We start from the raw sequence: 21,345 nt of genomic DNA on the forward strand, positions 1-21,345 counted from the left end.
CACATTGTAGCCAAAAAGATTTCATTTTCATGCCTGGAATGGTTTGATTTTAGCATTTATTTAACAAAAAGTGATCTGAACATATCGCTCCAAGTTATCCATGCTTTGAGCTTTAGCGTTTTTAGGTCACAAGTGCTGTTTTAAACGGATCTTAATTGAATTTGTAGGAGCTGCAGATTGTTTCCCGTTTCTGAAAGCCGGCAGAGACTTGTCTTCTTGTACTTCAAATGTTTTAATGAGGCCCTTTAGTAGTCCCATTCTTAACTCTAATGTTATTTATATCCACATGTGTCTCTTTTGTCTTCCTCACTCCTTACAGAATGCCGTTCTGTCATACCCTTTATGTTGTTTCACTGATAAATGTGGTGCTTTGTACGAGACACACAAATCTAGACTGAACTATTTTCTTAATAGTTTTAACCTTTAGATTAATACTCTGGATTTTCTTGGGGTATTTTGCAAATAAAGTGTGTCATCTTTAGTAAAACAAGGGGGAAATTTCAACCAAATCTAAAATATGTGATAAAAATATTTGTTACAATACCGTTTTCAGCCTGTCAGAGAGCAGACTTATACGCAGAATAAATTCAGCTCACAAAAAGGTGGATTTTTGTCTGAGTTTGTTTATTTCAGTTTTATTATCTCTTCATAAATTTCACATAATACACAAAATCGCATTCTTTGGCTTTATTCCCCCCTCTGTTTTATGTTTTTACCTATGAGGCAGCACAGTGATGTGATGATTCTTTTTTGTGGGGTTTAAATCTGACAGTTTCAGCTTTCCTTGGCGTTTAAAAGCATGTATTGTAGTTTAATGTGTGCCCATAGCTTGTCTGGAGGTGGAAAAATGAGCCTACATGACTTTCTGTCATCATAACCACTTGTTGAGTCCTCTCTCCTAGTGTGAGCCTCCTAGCAGCCATATAGCTATAAACTCACATAACATATTTGGATTTATGTTGTGGATGTAAAAAATATTACAATATTTGTCTTATGTGACTAAATTGATGTTTAAAAGCATTGTATCAAAGTTTTTATTGAGAATTAAGGCAGACAGCTTTATCTGTATAGCATATGTCATACACAAAGGCAGTTCAACAGTCATTCAAAGGCTGATGAATACATGAAAGTTTTCATTTTGATTTAAAGGTAAATTGGGGCACATTTGGATCATAAGGAAGCTGGTTCCTCCTGACCTGTGTGCAGCCAAAAGTAGCTTAAGCCTGTTTGGTTCTGATCCTCGGTTCTACCAGCTGACTGTTTTATATGGATCTCAGAGCCTTGCTGGGCTTACAGTGGGTACGGAAAGTATTCAGACCCCATCAAGTTTTCACTTTTGTTATATTGCAGCCATTTGCTAAAATCAATTTAATTCTTTTTTTTTCCTCATTACTGTACACACAACAGCCCATATTGACAGAAAACACAGAATTATAGAAATTTCTGCAGATTTATTAATAAAGACAAACTGAAATATCACATGGTCCTAAGCATTCAGACCCTTTGCTCAGTATTTAGTAGAAGCACCCTTTTGAGCTAATACAGCCATGAGTCTTCTTGGTAAAGATGCAACAAGTGTCTTACACCTGGATTTGGGGATCCTTTGTCATTCCCACTCAGTTGGGTTTAAGCCAGGGCTCTGTTTATCACAGAGTTGCCACGAAGCCACTCCTTTGTTATTTTAGCTGTGTACTTAGGGTCGTAATGTCTGTTGTAAAGTACTCCACAATGCTGTAAACAGCTGCGGCTCCTACCTTCAGCGCGGCACTTCTGGGACACGGAGCTGCTCTCCCCGTAGCCACTCTCACTAACTATAATATCGTCAATTTAAAATGACAGCACAGGGCACACCGGAGACAAACGCGCTGTGCCGTGCCTGCACAGTCATTTTAAATAGACGCCATAATAGTTAGTGTGACTGGTTACACTGGGAGTGCAGCGCCACATCCCAGAAGCGCCAAGGCGAGGCACTTCAGATAAGTGCAGCAGCTGTTTATAGCATTGTGGAGAACTTTACAACAGACATTATGATGCGGAACGGCTTTACGGCACAAACCCAACCACAGTATTGATAACTTTAAAGTACTATTGATCTTAAAATATTCTAATAAATAGTGCACTTACCCATTTGTAATGGATTGACGGCAAGTCTGATCACGTAAAAACAAAAAGAGTCACTTTCCGCTTCCTGTTTTCAAGTCCAGCGTGATGTTGTGACTATCGTGCGACTTTCCAAGAAGAGCTCAGTGGCGTGCCGCATTCTGTGTGACCATTTGACTTCTCAAAACCTCTGTGCTTTTGAGGCGCATTGATTTTGAGGCGCGTTGATTTTGAGGCATGGTGCTTTTGAGGCACGGTGCTTTTGAGGTGTGGTGCTTTTGAGGCGCGGTGATTTTGAGGCGCGGTGATTTTGAGGCATGGTGCTTTTGAGGCGTGGTGATTTTGAGGCGTGGTGCTTTTGAGGTGCGGTGATTTTGAGGCATGGTGCTTTTGAGGCGCGGTGATTTTGAGGCATGGTGCTTTTGAGGCGTGGTGATTTTGAGGCGCGGTGCTTTTGAGGCGTGGTGCTTTTGAGGCGTGGTGCTTTTGAGGCGTGGTGCTTTTGTGGCGTGGTGCTTTTGCGGCGTGGTGCTTTTGAGGCGCGGTGATTTTGAGGCATGGTGCTTTTGAGGCGTGGTGATTTTGAGGCGTGGTGATTTTGAGGCGTGGTGCTTTTGAGGCGTGGTGCTTTTGCGGCGTGGTGATTTTGAGGCGTGGTGCTTTTGAGGCGTGGTGCTTTTGCGGCGTGGTGCTTTTGCGGCGCGTACACATCTGTCTCCAGTGTGCCCCAAGCTTAATGGTATGTGTGATTTTGAGCCAGCCAATCAACCGGCATTGGTTGTGTCGGCTCTGTTCGACTCCAAGCAGACCGCCTCGGGAAGAGGGCTGAAGAGACATCCGGTTGCACGTGGGAAAATCCAAGACTACCTAAATGAGACGACTCCCATCCCGGTCCAGGCAGAATGGAGCTGATGCTAGTGTATAAATGCAATTGAGAAACTCCATGCGGGCTTTCGTGTGTCTTGCAGTGAGGAAAGGCTTCCAACGGGCCACTCTGCCATAAAGCCCTGACTGGTGAAGGACTGCAGTGATGGTTGTCTTTCTACAACTTTCTCCCTTCTCCTGACTGCATCTCTGGAGCTCAGCCACAGTGATCTTTGGGTTTTTCTTTGCCTCTTTCACCAAGGCTCTTCTTCCCTGGTAGCTCAGTTTGGCCAAATAACCTGTTCTAGGAAGAGTCAACCCAAACGTCTTCCATGTAAGGATTATGCAGGCTACTGTGCTCTGAAGAACCTTAAGTGCAGCAGAGATATTTTTGTAACCATGGCCAGATCTGTGCCTCACCACAATTCTGTCTCTGAGCTCTTTAGGCAGTTCCTTTGACCTCATGATTCTCATTTGCTCTGGCATGAATTGTGAGCTGCAAGGTCTTATATAGACAGGTGTGTGGCTTTTCTAATCAAGTCCAATCAGTATAATCAAACACAGCTGGACTCCAGTAAAGGTGTAGGACCATCTCAAGGATGATCAGAATAGAAAGCACCTGAGTTAAATATATGAGTGCCACATCAAAGGGTCTGAATACTTAGGACCATGTCATATTTCAGTTTGTCATTTTTAATAAATCTGCAGAAATTTCTAAAAGTCTGTGTTTTCCAGTGAAGCTGAGGTCTGAATCAGTTATGACTCAAGATTTCTAACCCGGGTCTTTGTCTTCATTCCTCTGGAGCAATAATCTCCATATCCTTCTTTCCATTTACATGCAAACATTAGCTGTATCTTTTTTTGCAATTAAAACTCGGACTGCTAGGTGGCAGTGGTTTTTTGCCATCTTTATTCTGACAGAACAAAAACTCGCAATGACACTGGATTTGTCTTGGAAGTGTCTGATCTGAGTCCTAAAAATTGCAAATCTCATCTGACCTTTAGTATCACAGTAAACATCATATCATCTGTCCTGTATCGTGATAAATGTATCATATCGACAGATTCTGGTCAATACACACCTCTAATAAAAGAAGTTTCACCCATTCAGTAACTTGATTTTTTTTCTGTCTACCACCTCTGAACAGACCTTCCCCCTCCAGCCACGAGAGAGCGCCCCCCAGGGTGTAAGACGGTGTTTGTTGGTGGTCTGCCGGAAAACGCCACCGAGCAGCTGATCATGGAGGTCTTTGGACAGTGTGGTGATATCACAGCTATTCGCAAAAGCAAGAAAAACTTCTGCCACATCAGGTTTGCTGAGGAGCCCACAGTGGACAAAGCTCTCTTCCTGTCTGGTGAGATTTCACAACTAGTACATCATTTTGGATCTCATTCATTAAGTGCTGACAAAATCAGTGTTTGGGAGTCATTCCACTTGGATGGTTGAAAAGTCGACTCATACATAGTTTTCTTGTCCCTCACTGTTGGGTGTTTCAAGGCTTCAGCTTGACTGAAAATCTACCAGTTTATAAAAATGAAAGTGTTAAGAGATCAGTACTTTAATCGCCAGAGACATTTTCCTCTTAGCATTTTTATTCATTTGAAGCTATAAAGGGTCACCTGTAGGGTCAAAAGATTTCCAACAGTTCCATATTGTTGAGCTGTTTTCATTTATTTTAATATGCTTAGATTAGATCAGTTGTTATAGTCAAATAAATGGTTAATCAGAACATCAAAAAGTTGTATTTTTAATCTTTTTCTGAGTTTTTGTGCTTTTATCTGAGTTGTCGACCAGGTTTCTCATAGGTGTTGCATTATTAAGAGCCATGCTTTCTATGCCAGGCGTGTACAGAGGAGATGTTTTCTCAAGAACAAAGTTGAAATGCTTAAACCTGATGGTCACTATACAGAAACAAATCTTAAATTATGCAGAGTGTTTTCATGCCTAAGAACATTTTGAAATGGAAATAAGAGAGAAGACAATGTGTCTTCAAATCCTCCATCTATTAAACTCAACTGTTTGTAATTCAGGACACTAAAAGGTGGTAATAGTGATTAAATTCAGAGCTCATTTTCAACTCAATAGAAGCTGAAACTAATGAAAAAAATAAACAAACAGTGGGTTAGAAAAACATCGGGATGCAGCTTGTGCTCTCTTGCCTAATCTTCATTTTCAGCTTATAAACTGCAGGCATCCTCCATCTCTTTCTGTGCAAACGGATGCTCATTCCCACTCCAACAAACCCACTTGGGTACGTAGCCATTTCAGAAGCATCCCTGGCATTACTGTGCATTCATACGTGTGCAAATCCATGTGAGAGAGTCGGTTTGAATGAGAGATCATTTGATTTGGACTGCCTCTATTCTTACAGTGAGATGTGGGAGCAGAGGTCCATATATTAGAGTGATGACAGAGCTGTGTAGTTTCCCCATAAATAATACTCCACCCACACACACACACACACACACACAGAGTGGCTGTGCAAACAGCACTGACACACACTCGGGCAGCTCCAGCACACCAACATCTCCTCATATGAAATATTGAAGAGGTGGTAGATTAAGGGCCTGAAGCAGCGGGAGCAGACTGAAGTAGAAACTCCTGACTTTGCGTTCATTTCTTTTTCTGTTTGTGTTGGCATCCTCCACTGCCCACCCCTCCTTCTCTTGATCCATATCAAGCACACACACTGGACACACACACACACACACACACCCTGATCATTTCAGCCAACTAATTGCATAATGGGGCAAGATTTCACTTCAGTCCACAACCAGCCATTAGTGAAAATGGAGCAAGGAGGATGGAGCGGAGATAAGAGGGAAGCGGCGAGGAGAAGAGGGGTTAATGCAGAATGTTGTGATCTTTCTCAAACACTGCAGAAGTAATTGGCCTCTCTAAGTCTCTCTCTCATGTATTGACAAATGATGCAAGACTTCTGAGCTGCATGAAAACAAAGTTACAGTAGGGCTGCTCAAGGACCCTCCAAAAGGAAGGCAACAGAGCCGGTTATAAATGGGCAGACTAGGCAGTGGAGGTTACATGTGTTTCTAGTATAAACTACAGAGAAACGGATGTAAATATGATGTGTAACTCAATGACAACACAACTACACCACAATATCACCGCTGTTCTCTGGCTGCAGCAGAATTATTTAAACTCTTTTCAGGTAAATTTAGTGAACATGAATGTTTCAGAACTTGAAGTAAATGAGTCACAATGAATCTAGCTACTTTCACTGTTAATCTTGAGTTTTCTTGTTTTTCTTTATTTAAGAATGCATAAACAAACAAGCAACTTGGCAACTTCAAGGGTGAGTGTAAGAGGAGCCTGTTGAATAGAAACAAGGTAAAAAGAACCAACCGGGCAATACTATCAATGAAAGAGGAAAAATAAAGATAAAGAGAGAATAATAATACATCTTGCACTGCGGGCACAGATATTTTTAAGGTAAAAGTGAATTCACATTTGTTGGAAATTCAGTACAGGTCTGCAAGTTATAACACATTTCAGTTATTTTAAATATGCATTTAATACAGTTAGGAATAAATTAGAAACAGGATGATTTTAACATTTTGTGCTTATGAATTAAAAAATTGGCAAAAGAGAAGATTAAGTTACAACAGAGATCCTCAATTTTGTGTTTTTAGAAAACTCCAACTGTTATGTTAAAGGTGTGGAACAGTGAAAACTCGTTTTTTAATGATTATTTCTGATTATAATCTGTCACTCTGAGTTTTCCTTGCAGACTGAACATGAAAATAGTCTCCTACACCCATCTCCTGCATCAGCTTCTGATAGAAAATAGACGGTGAAACTCTAGGATTTGAAAAGCCTGACAGATCTATGTTGAGCAGTCGCTTGGATGCACCCATACTGGCTCACCACGGGGAAGGCTGTCGTTGGTTTAGTGTCCAAAATCAGCAGAGAACGTCTCGGCTAGCAGAAGCTAACCATTAGCATTAGCTACTCCACCGCACAGTGGAAGCACCTCCAGGCTTGTGTTATTTGTGGAGATAAAACATCGCAGAGCAAACAGAGTTAGTGGTAGAGTCACATTGCTGTTAGCCAATCTGAGGAGAGATGTCCAGATATCAGGGAATAAGACTCCAGATCCTGAAGCTCTCTTCTGATGGGGGCAGACTTGTCCCTGCCGGTTCAACATTTCTGGGCTTTTTTTGCCCAGAGTTCGGCTTACATGGCATTCATTCCTAACAGATACCACTGCAATTGTATTGATTAAATGAGTTTCCCACTTAAGTCTCTTGCTTAATTTCCTCTTCCACCTATTTCTTTGTTTTCAAAGGTAAAAGCATGATTTGCGTTCTTTCCCCAGGTTATCGGATCCGTTTGGGTTCCAGCACAGACAAGAAGGACACGGGTCGGCTCCATGTGGACTTTGCCCAGGCCCGAGACGACCTGTACGAGTGGGAGTGTCGCCAGAGAATGTTGGCCAGAGAGGAGCGGCACCGGCGCAAGATGGAGGAGGATCGCCTCCGGCCACCATCGCCTCCTCCAATCGTGCATTATTCTGAGCACGAGTGCAGCCAGCTGGGAGACAAGATCAAAGGTAGACCTGGAGGGTGGCAACCAGTGCGGTCAAATGTTGGATAACAAACAGAAAGAAAACAGGGCTTAGAAAGATAAAAGGAGAGAATTTTCCTTCATCACACAGACAATTCTCTTTATTCATGTGCGCCATAAACCAGTGAGGTGTGGAATAAAGGAAGTGCCTTTTAAATGGGCGTGATTGTTGTGGGGAAACAAGTGGCGCCCAGACATCACAGGAACACTCCTGTACACCAGCCTGTAACTCTGCTGAAGACATGGTTACTAACAGACATACTGCCCACAGAGGCTGTTAAACACACTAGATCCTCAGCACTCACTCATCTCGCCTTCCCTCCTCTCTGCTCTTCCCTTTTTCCATTTCCTCTCCTTAGCTCTCCTCCCTCTTTGCAGCTTTCTGTCGTGTTTCTGGCTGAATAAACTTGTTCCACTAATGAGCAGTGGCACTTCCAGGTCTCAGTCACAGTTTCCTGATAACAACATGGCTGTGACTTTCTGCCTCTCCACCATCTGCGTGCGTCTTTTTCAGCTCCCCCCTCCCAGGCCTCGGTAAAACCAACCCAAACACTGAGATGATTTAGCCAAGAAATTGTTTCTGATGCCTTTGGGCTGCTGTTGTGATCACCTCAGCTATTTGCTGCAGATTTGGCGTTGTTTTTTCTCAGATGTTTACCCAGAGGGGATCGGATCTCGCTGTTTTCACTGCCAGTTGTGTTGCTCGTCTCCAAACTAATTTACACACTGATGACAGACCACCTACAGTATAAACAGGTTTTATGGAGGGGGGTTGTGGCCCTCCAGCTGTCATCATTGCCCATAATTTTATTTTTGTTAAATTTACTGTGACAGATGTCATTTTTTAATTCAGACTTTTCCTTTCTGTTTAGGCAATCTTTCATTATATGAGTCAATTCCTCACTTTTCTCCCTTTCTTCTCATTTTTCACTGAATAAAATAAATGAGCTTATCTAACCGTCTAGTCAGTGAATAAAAGAAAGTTAGACTCTTTGTTCAAGAACAGTTTATGCAGGGATCGATCAGTCGATATATCGGGCCAATATTTACCTTTTTTTTTAAATATACTGGCATTGGTTGATATAGCTAATAGGCCTTATTCCTATCCAGGAAGTGATTTGTTTTGTACAGATCTAATATATGACAAATCCTCTGCTGAACACAGCTGAAAAAACCTGAACAAATACAGCTAAAACATAAAAATCTTTACTAATATTATTACGTGTAAATGTCATGTACAGCATAACACTGGAAAGTGCAGATTCTCAGCTTTCAGAATCTGTTTGAATGACACTGATTGCGCAAACGGTCAAAACCATGTTGCATTGGGCCGATGCATCAGCCTAATGTGGGTTAAAGTCGGCCACGTCTGCAGGCCTCCCAATGCTGGTGCCAAGTTTTATATAAATGTGTACTCATATTCCTGAAGACATCTGCTTCAGGCTGAAAACCTGAGTTATTTTGCAAGAAGGCTCCGTCTAGAGGCAAAAAAATATATCGCACCTTTAACTCCTCTCCCTACTTCCGTAATTACGTCTGGAAGCAGTGCCTCTCGTTCATGAAATTGCACCTCTAGCCAGGCAACAGAGCTAAAACCCTTGGTTTTACAATTATGATTATCTTCTTGTGATGCCTATTCGTATGTATATAAATATATATATTTTAAAGACTTACTTTTTTTGCCAACACTGCGTCAGTGTTAGGAGGTATATCTGCAAACGCTTGTGCATGCTCTGTAACTGGCATCTGTTCATAAGCAGATGCTTGATGCCATTGGCTAATGCTGAACGGCGTTCAAATCAAATTGCGTGGGGCTCTACGGGATGAAGGGCAGGCTTACCAAAAATATATCTACATATTGCCAACATTATATCAAAGTACAGGTTAAGGCTATCACTTTTACAGATTTCTTTAAAAATCAAACTTGATACCTGAAAGGGGAAAACTGGCTTGCTGCCTTAGATGCTTTAACATTAGTGTCTGCTGGCTTCTTCTTATTAATCTGCTCTATTTTTAATACTGGGTCAGTTTGATTTGTTTGTTTACTTTTGGTTAAATGAAACTGAGCAGTGCACAAAATGAAGATTAACTGTTGGTTAAATTCAGATTAGGTTTAAAAATGTTCATCTACTGTTATGAGTGACATTTTAGACCGTAAATAAAGCAGAAAACATCTAGAAATCAGCCATGAAAAGGGGTAGCACATAGCAGCCATCATCTAACGACATAGATATCAGCCAAAGAATAACCCAATTTGGTCAATCCTTTTTTCCCCCGAATTGTTTTATACATAGTGAAATGGGTGCACAAATACAATAAATCATCATCAAAGGTGGAAACAGAGAGAAAGCAGATGAGAGAGAGGGTGGGGGACAGTACTTTCACTACTGGGAAGGTCTAACACTGTTTTTAAACGTGGCTCTTGTGCTGTGCTGTGCTGGTGAGTATTCAGCGTCTATATATAGGAAAATAGGATAATATAGGAATAACAGATTAAGTGAAGTAAATGAACAAAAGTGGGAGAGAGAAAACAATGATTTAAAGGTCCCATATCATGCTATTTTAAACCTTTGAGAGCAAAGGTATTCACAGTAAATGATAAAAAAAAAATCACCGTTGGCACTATTGAAATGTCATTTTCTGCAAAATATTTGTTTGAATTTGGTCATTTCCAAGCAGCATTTTAGTTTACTTACTCTGCTCACCTCACATAAACTCACACTGGCTAAATAAACAAAGGAAGTAAAAACAAATCAGATTAGTCCTTATAATTTAAACAGCTTACCAATAAAGGGTTGAAAACAATACTGGCAAGAGCAGCTAAAAAAGAAGAAAAAAAGGTTACTGCTCAGACTTGCCATGCCAGCCCAGAGCTCTAACCACTGGACTGCCAAGTTTGTCCCATGATATTTGTTGCCTAATCCACATATAATGTGCTGGCCATGGGGGGGCAGGTTTCAGACCAGAGACTAGCTTCCAGGAGAAGACCAGGACCTGGTGACGAGACTAGTTTCCATTGACGCTTTACTCTAAATTTGCAGCTGGAGCAGGAAAATGCATGAATGCAGCCAAAAATGGATTTGGAATTTTGTTATGAGGAAATAACAATATCACAAAGTAAAAAGCTCCAAAACGTAGATTTTCCATGATAACAATATAATCATAACAATAATAATTAAAGCTGAATAATCACATTAACAATTACTACTGTTCTTATTCCCCTATTTAGCCGTTCCATCATCATCATAGAGCAAGAATGACTAGGCTATAAATATCAAATGAGATAAGAAGGAAGTAATAAAATTGCATAGGCCATTATTGTAGCAGTCTTTGGTCTGGTAAGTGGTCATCCAGGGAGGGGCAGGGTCAGCCACCCAGTGCCCCATACCATCCCCGCAAATGGCGGCCCGCGGGCCGGACAAGGCCCGCGAGCCCTCTCTTTGTGGCCCCTGAACCCCGTGCGCACCCCCCACCCCCGACGGCCGACCGGGAGGTGTATGATAGATAAAGCTGAGAAAAATAATAAAATAATCAATGCTTGAGATGCAGAAATAAAAGATTCTGCATCATAGAAGAGTACCATAATCAATTATAGTGGAATGTGGTTTTGTTATTTTAACGGCGGCACCAGCGCAGCATCCACATCTGTCAGAGAGGGTGTCCTCCACATTTACCGGGTAGGAAACTTTGGTCCACCTTTATGTGGTACTGCAGGGCTGAGCGCTGGAGTTGTAACCTGAGACCGAACCCAAACCCAATCAGCCCGATCGGTTCTGTTGGATTTGGGCCGTGAATTATGTTAAGTGAGCGTGTTGTCTCGCGGCGCGCTCCGCTCGCTCGATCAGCGACTGAAAGAGAGAGAGAGAGAGGATTGGAGGACGCTCCCCCAAACACGCGTTATTATTTTCATAATTTCATTGTTATTTCTCCTCGAAGCGCTCAGTCAGATGAGTGCTGTGATGTCGGGAGGTCTGGTCTTGGGGAGAGAGCGGGGTGAGTGATGGCGGCTGCAGCGTAATAATCTGTCTCTTTTATTTAGGGACACGGAGAAGTTAAAAGGAGTGAGAAATAGAAGATAGAAGTTCTTGTTCCACTTTATTCTTTTGTTTCATGAAGATAAACTGATGTTAAATTCAGCTTAAAGAGAAACTGGGAGGAAGCTTTGGTTCATTTTAAGTTACAGGAGATCTTGTTTCCTATCTGCTCCTCCAGAGACAGCATAGACATGAGGGTTACATGGTGAGGGTCACACAGGACAGGTTAGTGCAGTCACACAGCCGAGCTGGGGGGGGGGGGGGGGGGGGGGGGGGGGGACAGGTATTGTCCTGCTTTAAACTGCAAGCCTGTGTGTTATGTGCATTACAGCCAGCAATCCAAACAGCCTTTTTATTTTTCTCTCCTCTGTTTTTTGCCAGACGACGGCAAATTTCCCGAAGCAGTGCGTGTGCTCTTGACCTGGCTGGAACGAGGAGAAGTAAACCGCAGGAACGCTAACAACTTCTACTCCATGATCCAGTCGTCCAACAGCCACATCCGCAGGCTGATGAGTGAGAGGAGTCAGCACGAGAAGGAGATGGAAGAAGCCAAAGACAAGTTCAAGACAGCTCTAGCAGCCATAGTTGGTCAATGTAAGTCTTCTCCAGCACACACCCGGACGTATGAGCTCACTTACAATCACCGACACCGGGGAAATGTAAGAAAGGGGATCACAAGACATTATTGTTTATTTTAGTTTAGTTGTTTTTCCTGTAATATTTTTTATTTAGAATTTAACTAAGTCAAAACATCCAGATGGAGACGTTTGTGCCTGGAGTCTTGAATCTACCAAAAAGTAAGTATGGGATGGTTCCACAGCCTAACGTAGAGTGTGTTCACATTCTTTTTTTTTTTTTTTTTTTGGTAAATCCAACCTCAAATGAGCCTCCATGATCTAACATATTGGAAGATGACTTAAGGGTAAGTTGAATTTGTTTTCTAGTTGTGGGAATGGCCCTCTTGATCATCAGAAGTGGTTAGTTTGCTTTGAAAATGCAATTTAAATGAAATAAAAATCAAAGGACTACTTCATGAAAGAAGAGGAATATTGAAGATGCCCTCAGACGAATGCAGTAAGTAGCCCAACATGTATTCTGTAAGAGTACAATGGAGGCCAAACCCGAGCAGTAAACGCATGCTTAGTTCTGTTAAGCTCTTTAGAAGCCAAAGGCAAAAACACAGCGCGTGTGCAGCACCTACCATTGACAGCCTTGGCTCACCAGCTGCTAGTTTACACCACAGCCTGCGGCGCTCCCACCACACGCATGTTAAATACAATGTAAACATCCTTAAAGAAGGGCTGGAGCTGTGCATGCTTCACTGTCTGTTAGCATCGCAGTGTGTGTATTTGTTTGTATAATCCGGAGACAGTCGTCCTTGTATTAGCCGTTCTCAATTATTTCACCCCACAGAAGTGTATTTCTATTCATGGTGTTTCCTTCCTCTTGTGGTGGATTCATGATTTTATTCATTGTAACTGAACCGGTCTCCTGTGGGGAGGTTTTCCAGGTCTGACAGGGTAAAGCTCCCTACTATAGCACATACAGTTTATGCGTTTCATTCCCTCGCCATCCATTCCTGTGATGGAATTAGTCATTTTATAGGTTGCAAATTCAAAGGATTTAAATCTTGGTGCTCAAAGCGCTGGGAGGGAAAGAAGGAATTTCAAAGATTTTTCACAAACATAATAATGATGCCCCTCTCCCGGTGACGGTCGACAAGCTTCACTGTGGAGAGTTTCCATTTGAGCTACTTTCTGCTCTGTTGAAAACAAAAATCAAATATTTTTATATACATAATTTATGGTTGCATTCAAAATCACAGCCCTGAACATGTCGCTGTATCTTGTGTCTCTTATCTGCCTTCATCATCGATCTCTTTTACTGAGTACTGGGAAGATGCTATTGATTCCTGGGATATTCTATCCCTCAGCACCTTGCAAACACACACACGCACGCACACACACACACACACTTGACTGGTGGTCTTATTGATTCTCCTTTGTATATTTGGACTTTGGTAACACCCAGATCAGTCATACACTTCTTCATAATAAGGCAGAAATCTGATGGTGACTGTTGATAAAATGCAGCTCAGAAAAAGAGGTTCTTGCTTCTTGCCTTGTCCTAATCAGACACATGGACTCTTAAGAAGCTCCCTCAGCTGAGTCCAAGCCTAAGTCTCTGCATGGTAACTGACTTTGTAGATACAGTCACTCTAGAGGTTTTAGCAGGAAGGCTTTTGTCCTCTTAAAAACGATGGGGTGGTCTGCACAGGGAAAAGCAATCAGGAACACTGTATTACTGCAGTAAGAAGGTGTCCTTGGTAAGGTTCTTAAGAGCACATTTCTGCAGTAGCGCTGCACAATGGTCAACACTGGTAGACTCAGAGGAGGTTATTTTTGGCAGCCTACAGTTGCTGAGCAAATCTGATACATCCAGCGTGTAGGACAATGCACTGAGCAGTCAAGCTGATGGTTTACAGTAAACCTGACCGCTCTAATCTGATACAGGGCTGTTCTGATCAGGTACAATCACTGAGTGTTATTGTTTGGTTCAAATGTACAGAAGCTCTGTATACAAGCGAAACTCTAAAAATAAGAATATGATGCAAACGTCCATTTATTACTTTTCATGATATTCTAATTGTCTGAGATTCTGAATGTGTGGTTTTCATAAGCTGTAAGCCATAATCATCACAATTATAACAAAGAAAGGCTTGAAATATCTGGCTTTATGGAAGAAGTTTATTCGCATTGAAAATGCGTTACAGACTCACAGCACCCCGTTAGGCCTCTGTTCTGATTATGTCAACTGACCTTGTGATTTTATCTGGGATTTTATTGCTTTGGTACTTAAATTCATGTGTAGTACTTTTTACTTTTCATGAGGTATCCCTTATTATTTTAACGTTTGTTGTTTTGACACTGCTGTGTTCAGTGCTTTGGGCTGCCTTGATTGGCAGCAGGAAGGCACGCCATAAACAAATAAATTAAATGAAATTCTCAAATATTAAGCTGAATTAATGGAATAATTAATTATTTTTGCATGATGGTCTAATTTTTCCAGTTTTACTTGTAAATGTCAAAAAACTAGTATGAAATCTAAAATTTGAAGCAAAGTGACAAATAAAAGCAAACCAACACAACTCAGTTTAACAAAGTTAAAATAAACAACACAAATCTAGAAATTTTTAATTTAATAAATAAGAATTTTAAACATAACCGTATAAATCAAGTTGCATTAAGCCTAAAATTGGAGGACTGGTCTTGGAAACAGTATGATAGTATGACGTTCCAGACGGATCAAAGTGACGTTACATGCCAAAGAAATCCAGCTTGTGGTCTTATTGAGATATACACTCACTGGCCACTTTATTGGGTACACCTGTCTTAACTGCTAGCAAATTACTAATCAGCCAATCACATGGTGGCAACTCAGTGCATTTATACATGTTGACGTGGCCAAGACAATCTGCTGCAGTTCAAACCGAGCATCAGAATGGAGAAGAAAAGTGATGTAAGTGACGGGCCGGTCTGAATATTAGGGATTGTCACGCACAACCATCTCTAGGGTTTACAGAGAATGGTCCAAAAAAGGGAAAACATCCAGTGAGTGGCAGGTCTGTGGGCAAAAATGCCTTGTTGATGTCAGAGGTCAGAGGAGAATGGTCAGACTGGTTTGAGCTGATAGAAAGGCAACAGTAACTCAAATAACCACTTATTACAACCAAGGTATGCAGAAGAGCATCTCTGAACACACAACACGTAGAACCTTGAGGCAGATGGGCTACAGCAGCAGAAGACCACACCGGGTGCCACTCCTGTCAGCTAAGGACAGGAAACTGAGGCTATAATTCACACAGGCTGACCAAAATTGGACAATAGAAGATTGTAAAAATGTAGCCTGGTCTGATGAGTCTCCATTTCTGCTCCAACATTCAGATGGTATGGTCAGAATTTGGTGTCAACAACCTGAAAGCATGGATCCATCCTATCAATGGTTCAGGCTGGTGGTGGTGGTGTAATGGTGTGGGCGACATTTTCTTTGCACACTTTTGGGCTCCTTAGTACTAACTGATTGTCAATGCAACACCATGGTCTACTTGAGTATTGTTGCTGACCATGTCCATCCCTTCATGACCACAATGTACCCATCTTCTAATGGCTACTTCCAGCAGGATAAAGCACCATGTCATAAAACTGGAATCATCTCAGACTGGTTTATTGAACATGACAATGAGTTTACTGTACTCAAATGTCCTCTAGTGACCTGATCTCTATCCAATAGAGCACCTTTGGGATGTAGTGGAAAGGGAGATTCATCATGGATGGATCGTGGATGTGCAGCCGACAAATCTTCTGCATGATGCTATCATGTCAATGTAGACCAAAATATCTGAGGAATGTGTCCAGTACCTTGCCGCATCTATGCCATGAAGGATTAAGGCAAAAGAAAGCAAGGTGTACCAATAAAGTGGCCAGTGAGTGTATATTATCATCACCATCATCATCATCATCAACTTTATTCATATAGCACCTTCCAACTGCCAGTAGGTAAACCAAGTGCTGTACATGCATTAAAAACATCACTGACACATACAATGGCCAACAAAAATAGACATGAAAACAAGTAAGAACAGATAAAAGCAGAAGATAAGATCAACAAATGATCATAATAAACAAGATAAGATAAGTGAAGTAAAACTGGATTCAAATTTGCTAAATGATCTAAAACTATGGCTAGCTCATGTGATGAGGGAACGCCACTGTGTAAAAGTGAGTCTTTCCGACTCTTAAAACCCGTCAGTGAGGGCGCTTGTCGGACCTCTAGTGGAAGATTCATGCTAATACGTACTCCTAGAGTTTTATGTTGAATGTTCAGTTTAGGGGTTATTTGGCACCAAAATGTTTTAACGTTATTCAAAGTTTAAATAATTTGGCCATCAGAGTCGCCCTAATTTATTGGTTTTAAGAACCAATAGTGGGTCTGTGATGGATCAGCCAGCAACTGTGGTGCTCAGTTGTTACTGCGGACGACGATTTATCAGAACCAACAAGACTCTGTTCTGCATGGAAGTAATTTGTAATATCAAACACAAGTCTGTAGAATTTGTTGACATTATGAACCTTGGGAACTGTCTCATCCAGCTTTAATAAGGTGGTGCGGTGGCATCAGCTGGTATGTAAAACACTCACACAGACACACACAGTTCTTATCCTAGTTGACTCCACTTTCTCAATCCTCTGCTCCCTCCCAACCGCCCTCTGTCTTTCTCTGTCTCTGTCTCTGGATGGTCTCTGCTCCCTCCCTGCATCCCGCCACAGTTGAACAGATTGTGTCTGTATTCCAAGCTGCTTCCAAACAAAAGGCATGGGACCATTTCTCCAAAGCTCAGCGCAAGAACCTGGACATGTGGCGTAAACAAGCAGAGGTTGGTACTCTTCGGTTTCATTCTTTTGTCCACATAAATTATGGATAAATAGATGTTCTGCCATTTTGTTCCATATGTGTCTCGTTGTCATTAGTCTTAATAAATGATTACTTTGAGTTTAAATGTGCAGAAAATCCAAGTTCTAGTAAGTACTTTGAATCAGGCCAGGCTACAGAACACCTGATGCTGCAGTCAGACACAGAGGTCCAAACGTCTTTCCTCCCTCCCATCCCTTCCTTCCCTCACCCTTTTCCTCCCCCAGTGAAGGAAAACAAGCTGCTTCCAGCTCTAATGGTCTCCTGAATGCAGGTAAATCTATACAAGCTCTTTCTACCTGCACTAGGAGATTTAAATAGTAAATAAGCAAAAAGGAACATATTGGGACTTTGAAGTGTATGGATTTAAAATCTGATCCTTTTTTACTCATTTACCGTCTGCTTACCCTTTTGTTTATCTGCCAAATGGACCATTAATTGACATGATGATGGTTTGTATGTAATGGAGGGTTCTGGAGTGTGTTGCAGTCCTGGGTCTAATGGACCATTTATGGTCAAATCTCAATTGGTAAGTTTCTTTGAACCTGTATGGAAAAAGACAACTGATTCCAGAAGTAATTTAGGGACATATTTGTACCTACACGCACAATAATGAAAGACTCAAACTCGGCAGAAGCAGCAATCATTCAAAAAAAGACCTGTTTCGTTGGAAGGTAGGTGTTGAAATGCTATGGTGTTGTTCAAATTCTCTGATTTGGAGTAAATACATGAAAAGAGTCAACCTAAAATTGCCAGATAAAAACCTATTCACTGCAAATGTGGGAAAGCTGTGCTTTCTAATAGCTTGTGGGGGTTTATTAACACACACACTCATGTTAATGCATGTTTATATGCCTGCCTGTGTGACATTGATCAACACTTTTTCATCTCACTAATGTCTGGAGGGTTCTTCAGTAACACTGACTGGTTTCACCTTCATTTGTGTTCTGCAACAAAAGATTTTAACCCTTAAAGCCCTTGGCCTATTTTGAAGCCTATTGGAACTAATGTCACAGGGTTTCCCACCTGGGGGGCCCTAGGGCTTAAAGAGCAAGTCACCCCCTACAAGAAACTTACTTCACTCCCTCTTCATGTTTGAAAAATGCAACAAATGCTGTTGCCTGGCAGACCGAGAGGGCGGAGCCGCTAACAAATACATACACACAGGCTCACAACGGCATTGTGACATCATAATGTACCAGTTAGCATCATAGCATACCTCTTAGCCAATAGCGGTGGCAGATTTAAATTCAAATACAGTGCAGAGTTTTTACCTGTTGACGGCGCAACACTGACAGTTTTAGGCAGAATATTTAAATTTTAACTGAGATGCACAGAAGTGCCAAATTGTTGACTACACGTGTCTAAAGAACAATTAGACACTCATTTATATAGTTTATCAGCACAAAAAAAAAGTTGATTTGGGGGTGACTTGCTCTTTAAACACATGAGAGAAAACATCAAATATGTGAAAGAGTGGCGATCAGAGTTGTTGGTTTGTGAGTGTTTCGTAGGCCCTGTACACAAATTTTTATCGGGCCTTTCCTGTCATCCACACAAAAGTGGAGATATACAACACCAAAAATGATTCTTTCCAAAAATCTGGTCAAAGGAGAGATTTGTAAATTCTTTGTTGTCAGCATTTGCTTGTGTACGTAAATACCCAGGAATTTGGGTTTCACAGCATCACTGCCTGCAAAAGAAATGTTCTGATGTCACATGTGGGACGTGGATTTATGTTTGCTTTCTTGTTTTTTACTAGTTTAATTACTTTTTTATGTAGAAGACCACAGGCCTCCACCTTAGTTATTGCAGTTCCAAGGAATGTTACACCAGCATCACATGTTCATCAGCACAGAACGGTTTACTTGCGAACTTCACTACCTGTTAGAATCTCAGCTGTGCTCCTCGCTGGACTCAAAAGATCACAAAGTCCCTCAAGACTTCCGCCAACTCCTCGCGAGATTGCAAGATTCCTTGAGACTTCAAAGTTTATCAAGGTTTTACACTGAAACTGTGTGATTTCTTGTCTAGTACTATGTTTACTGTGGAAATTATCGTGCCCCAGAAGTGGCTCGCAGCAAAATTAAAACCCAGTCCTATCTTTAGCGGCACAGCGCGTTCTGCTTCTAGGACGCACCTGAAAATGCCTGCATTGACTATAATGGATTCTGTTTTAAGCATGGACGTTCTGCTGCCGTTTCACATCGCTGATGCTTCTTGTGTGATGTAGGGGTTATCTGCCTAAGGTTTGGGAGACTACTGCCACCTACAGGCTTGGCATGCCTATGAATGAGCTTCACGATACATTGGATGTGTGTGTGTGTGTGTGTGTGTGTGTGTGTGTGTGTGTGTGTGTGTGTGTGTGTGTGTGTGTGTGTGTGTGTGTGTGTGTGTGTGTGTGTGTGTGTGTGTGTGTGTGTGTGTGTGTGTGTGTGTGTGATTTTTGTTGGCGAAGACAAGGTGGTGTGAACCCAAGTTTTTTCCCACATGGGCGGGGGAGGATATTTAGTTTTACAAAAACTTGGCTACGTGTGTTCATGACCATACATAATGGAGGAAATCTTAGTCACAGTTAGCAAGGCTACATGTTTTTACCTTCTGAAAACAGAAATTACAATGAGATGAAAATAATTGCACCTTTTAAAACAGGTAATTAAATTAAAACCCTTAAGAGCAGCACAATAGAGCTGTGTCCTTTAAACTAATCTAAAAGCAAACTCTGCTACTAATGGTTTGTAATGTTATTGATAAGTCAGAGATCTTTTTCAAAAGGAAACTGAACATGCTGGACAAAGAAGTGTGTGAGTTACATATGTTTTAGAGCACATATGTCAGAGTCAAGGCCCGCGGGCCAAATGCGGCCCGCGGAGCATTTTTATGTGGCCCGCGAGATAAATATCAAAAATATATTAAAACTGGCCCGCTGGACGAATTTATCGCAAAGACTTCAACTCCCATGATGCTTTGCGGCGTCAGCGAGGAGGCGACGCACCCCCTCCTTTGTGTTTTTTCCAGCCCGAGGCAGTCAGGGGTAGTTGCCGGTGTCTGCAGCTCCGCTGTCTCGGACATCTAAACTCCTCTCACTCAGCGCCGAGTTCACTCAGCTGTTTTCTGACGTTGAAGCCCAGAAACGGAGATTCTAGCCGCTCAGTAATGTGTTCACGACTGAAAGAGAAAGTTTTCCAACTAACGTCCAGACAGAGCTGATATAACTCCAGCGAGCAGCGACACGCTCAAACCAGCACGGCTCTGTGGTTGTGTTTCCTCCCCGACACACAACAACGTGGTCAAGCTGCTCAGACATGTTCAGCAGCACAAACCTATGTGAGCACCTGTTGTCATCCAATGTTGTCATTATTATGATGAAGATGAACAAAACAACAGGAGTCTCCTCCTCAGCTCAGATCAACCCCATGATGCAGGTATCTGGCTGGAACAGGTGAGCATCACAGTAAAGCAGTGGAGCAAACTGAGCTTTAAATATGTTGGTTTTATGCTCTTTTTCTGCTCCAAAACATGAAAGTTAACAGGTGAGATGTTGCATTTTCATTTAAGATAAAATTATATTTTTATTTTGTTGTTGGCCCGTGAGAAAAGATTTAACCTACAGTAAACAGGAAGTGGAAAGGCTGCAGATAGATGAATAGAATACAAAATCCCTTTATTGTTCCTCAGTGGGGAAAGCTAGATGTCACAGCAGCGATGACACTTATTACAGGAGAAAAAAGGAGAATAAAAAATAAGAAAAATGAATAAGCAAGTAAACATAAATCCTGAATAGATTTTAAAAATGCTGATTATACCACAAGTAATGAATACCACTGATGCCTTTTATTTAAAACTGACTTGCTCGTGTGTAATTTGGTTATTCCACATTCAGTGTTAATGCAGAAATAAGTTTGTTTCCAAATTAAAAGGTTCAAAATTGCATATATGTTGATAAAGAAAATGTGCAAATTTGCCGTCACTTTTTCAAAAATATTAAGTTTGGCCCTCGACTCAGTCCCAGAGTTTCATTTCGGCCCCGTGTGAGTTTGAGTTTGACACCCCTGTTTTAGAGTTTTAATTCAATCCAAGTTTATGTATATAGCGCCAAATCACGACAAGAGTCGTCTCAAGGCACTTCACATAGTAAACATTCCAATTCATGTCAGTTCATTTAGCCAATCAGTAACAATGTCTGCATGCCTGTATTTGATAAAGCGCCTTCTAGAGTCCTGGAACTATGGGACTCAAAAGTATTCAAAATTCAATAAATAAATAAGACATTATGAAATAAATATCTACATG

At 41.5% G+C, this 21,345-nt stretch overlaps 1 protein-coding gene across 3 annotated transcripts in view; it reads left to right on the top strand.

The window, feature by feature from the left end:
- The window catches only part of enox2 (ecto-NOX disulfide-thiol exchanger 2), a 338,606-nt gene that overhangs the window by 287,476 nt on the left and 29,785 nt on the right, over window positions 1–21,345 (top strand). For all 3 annotated transcript variants that reach the window (XM_015949661.3, XM_054739246.2, XM_015949670.3), the window contains 4 exons: window positions 4,113–4,319; window positions 7,302–7,535; window positions 11,965–12,177; window positions 16,911–17,017. In XM_015949661.3, coding sequence (XP_015805147.1) covers window positions 4,113–4,319; window positions 7,302–7,535; window positions 11,965–12,177; window positions 16,911–17,017 — 761 coding nt within the window. The remainder of the gene's footprint in view (window positions 1–4,112; window positions 4,320–7,301; window positions 7,536–11,964; window positions 12,178–16,910; window positions 17,018–21,345) is intronic.

Source organism: Nothobranchius furzeri, chromosome 1, assembly GCF_043380555.1.
Source record: "Nothobranchius furzeri strain GRZ-AD chromosome 1, NfurGRZ-RIMD1, whole genome shotgun sequence".
In the NCBI taxonomy this organism is placed as follows: Eukaryota; Metazoa; Chordata; class Actinopteri; order Cyprinodontiformes; family Nothobranchiidae; genus Nothobranchius; species Nothobranchius furzeri.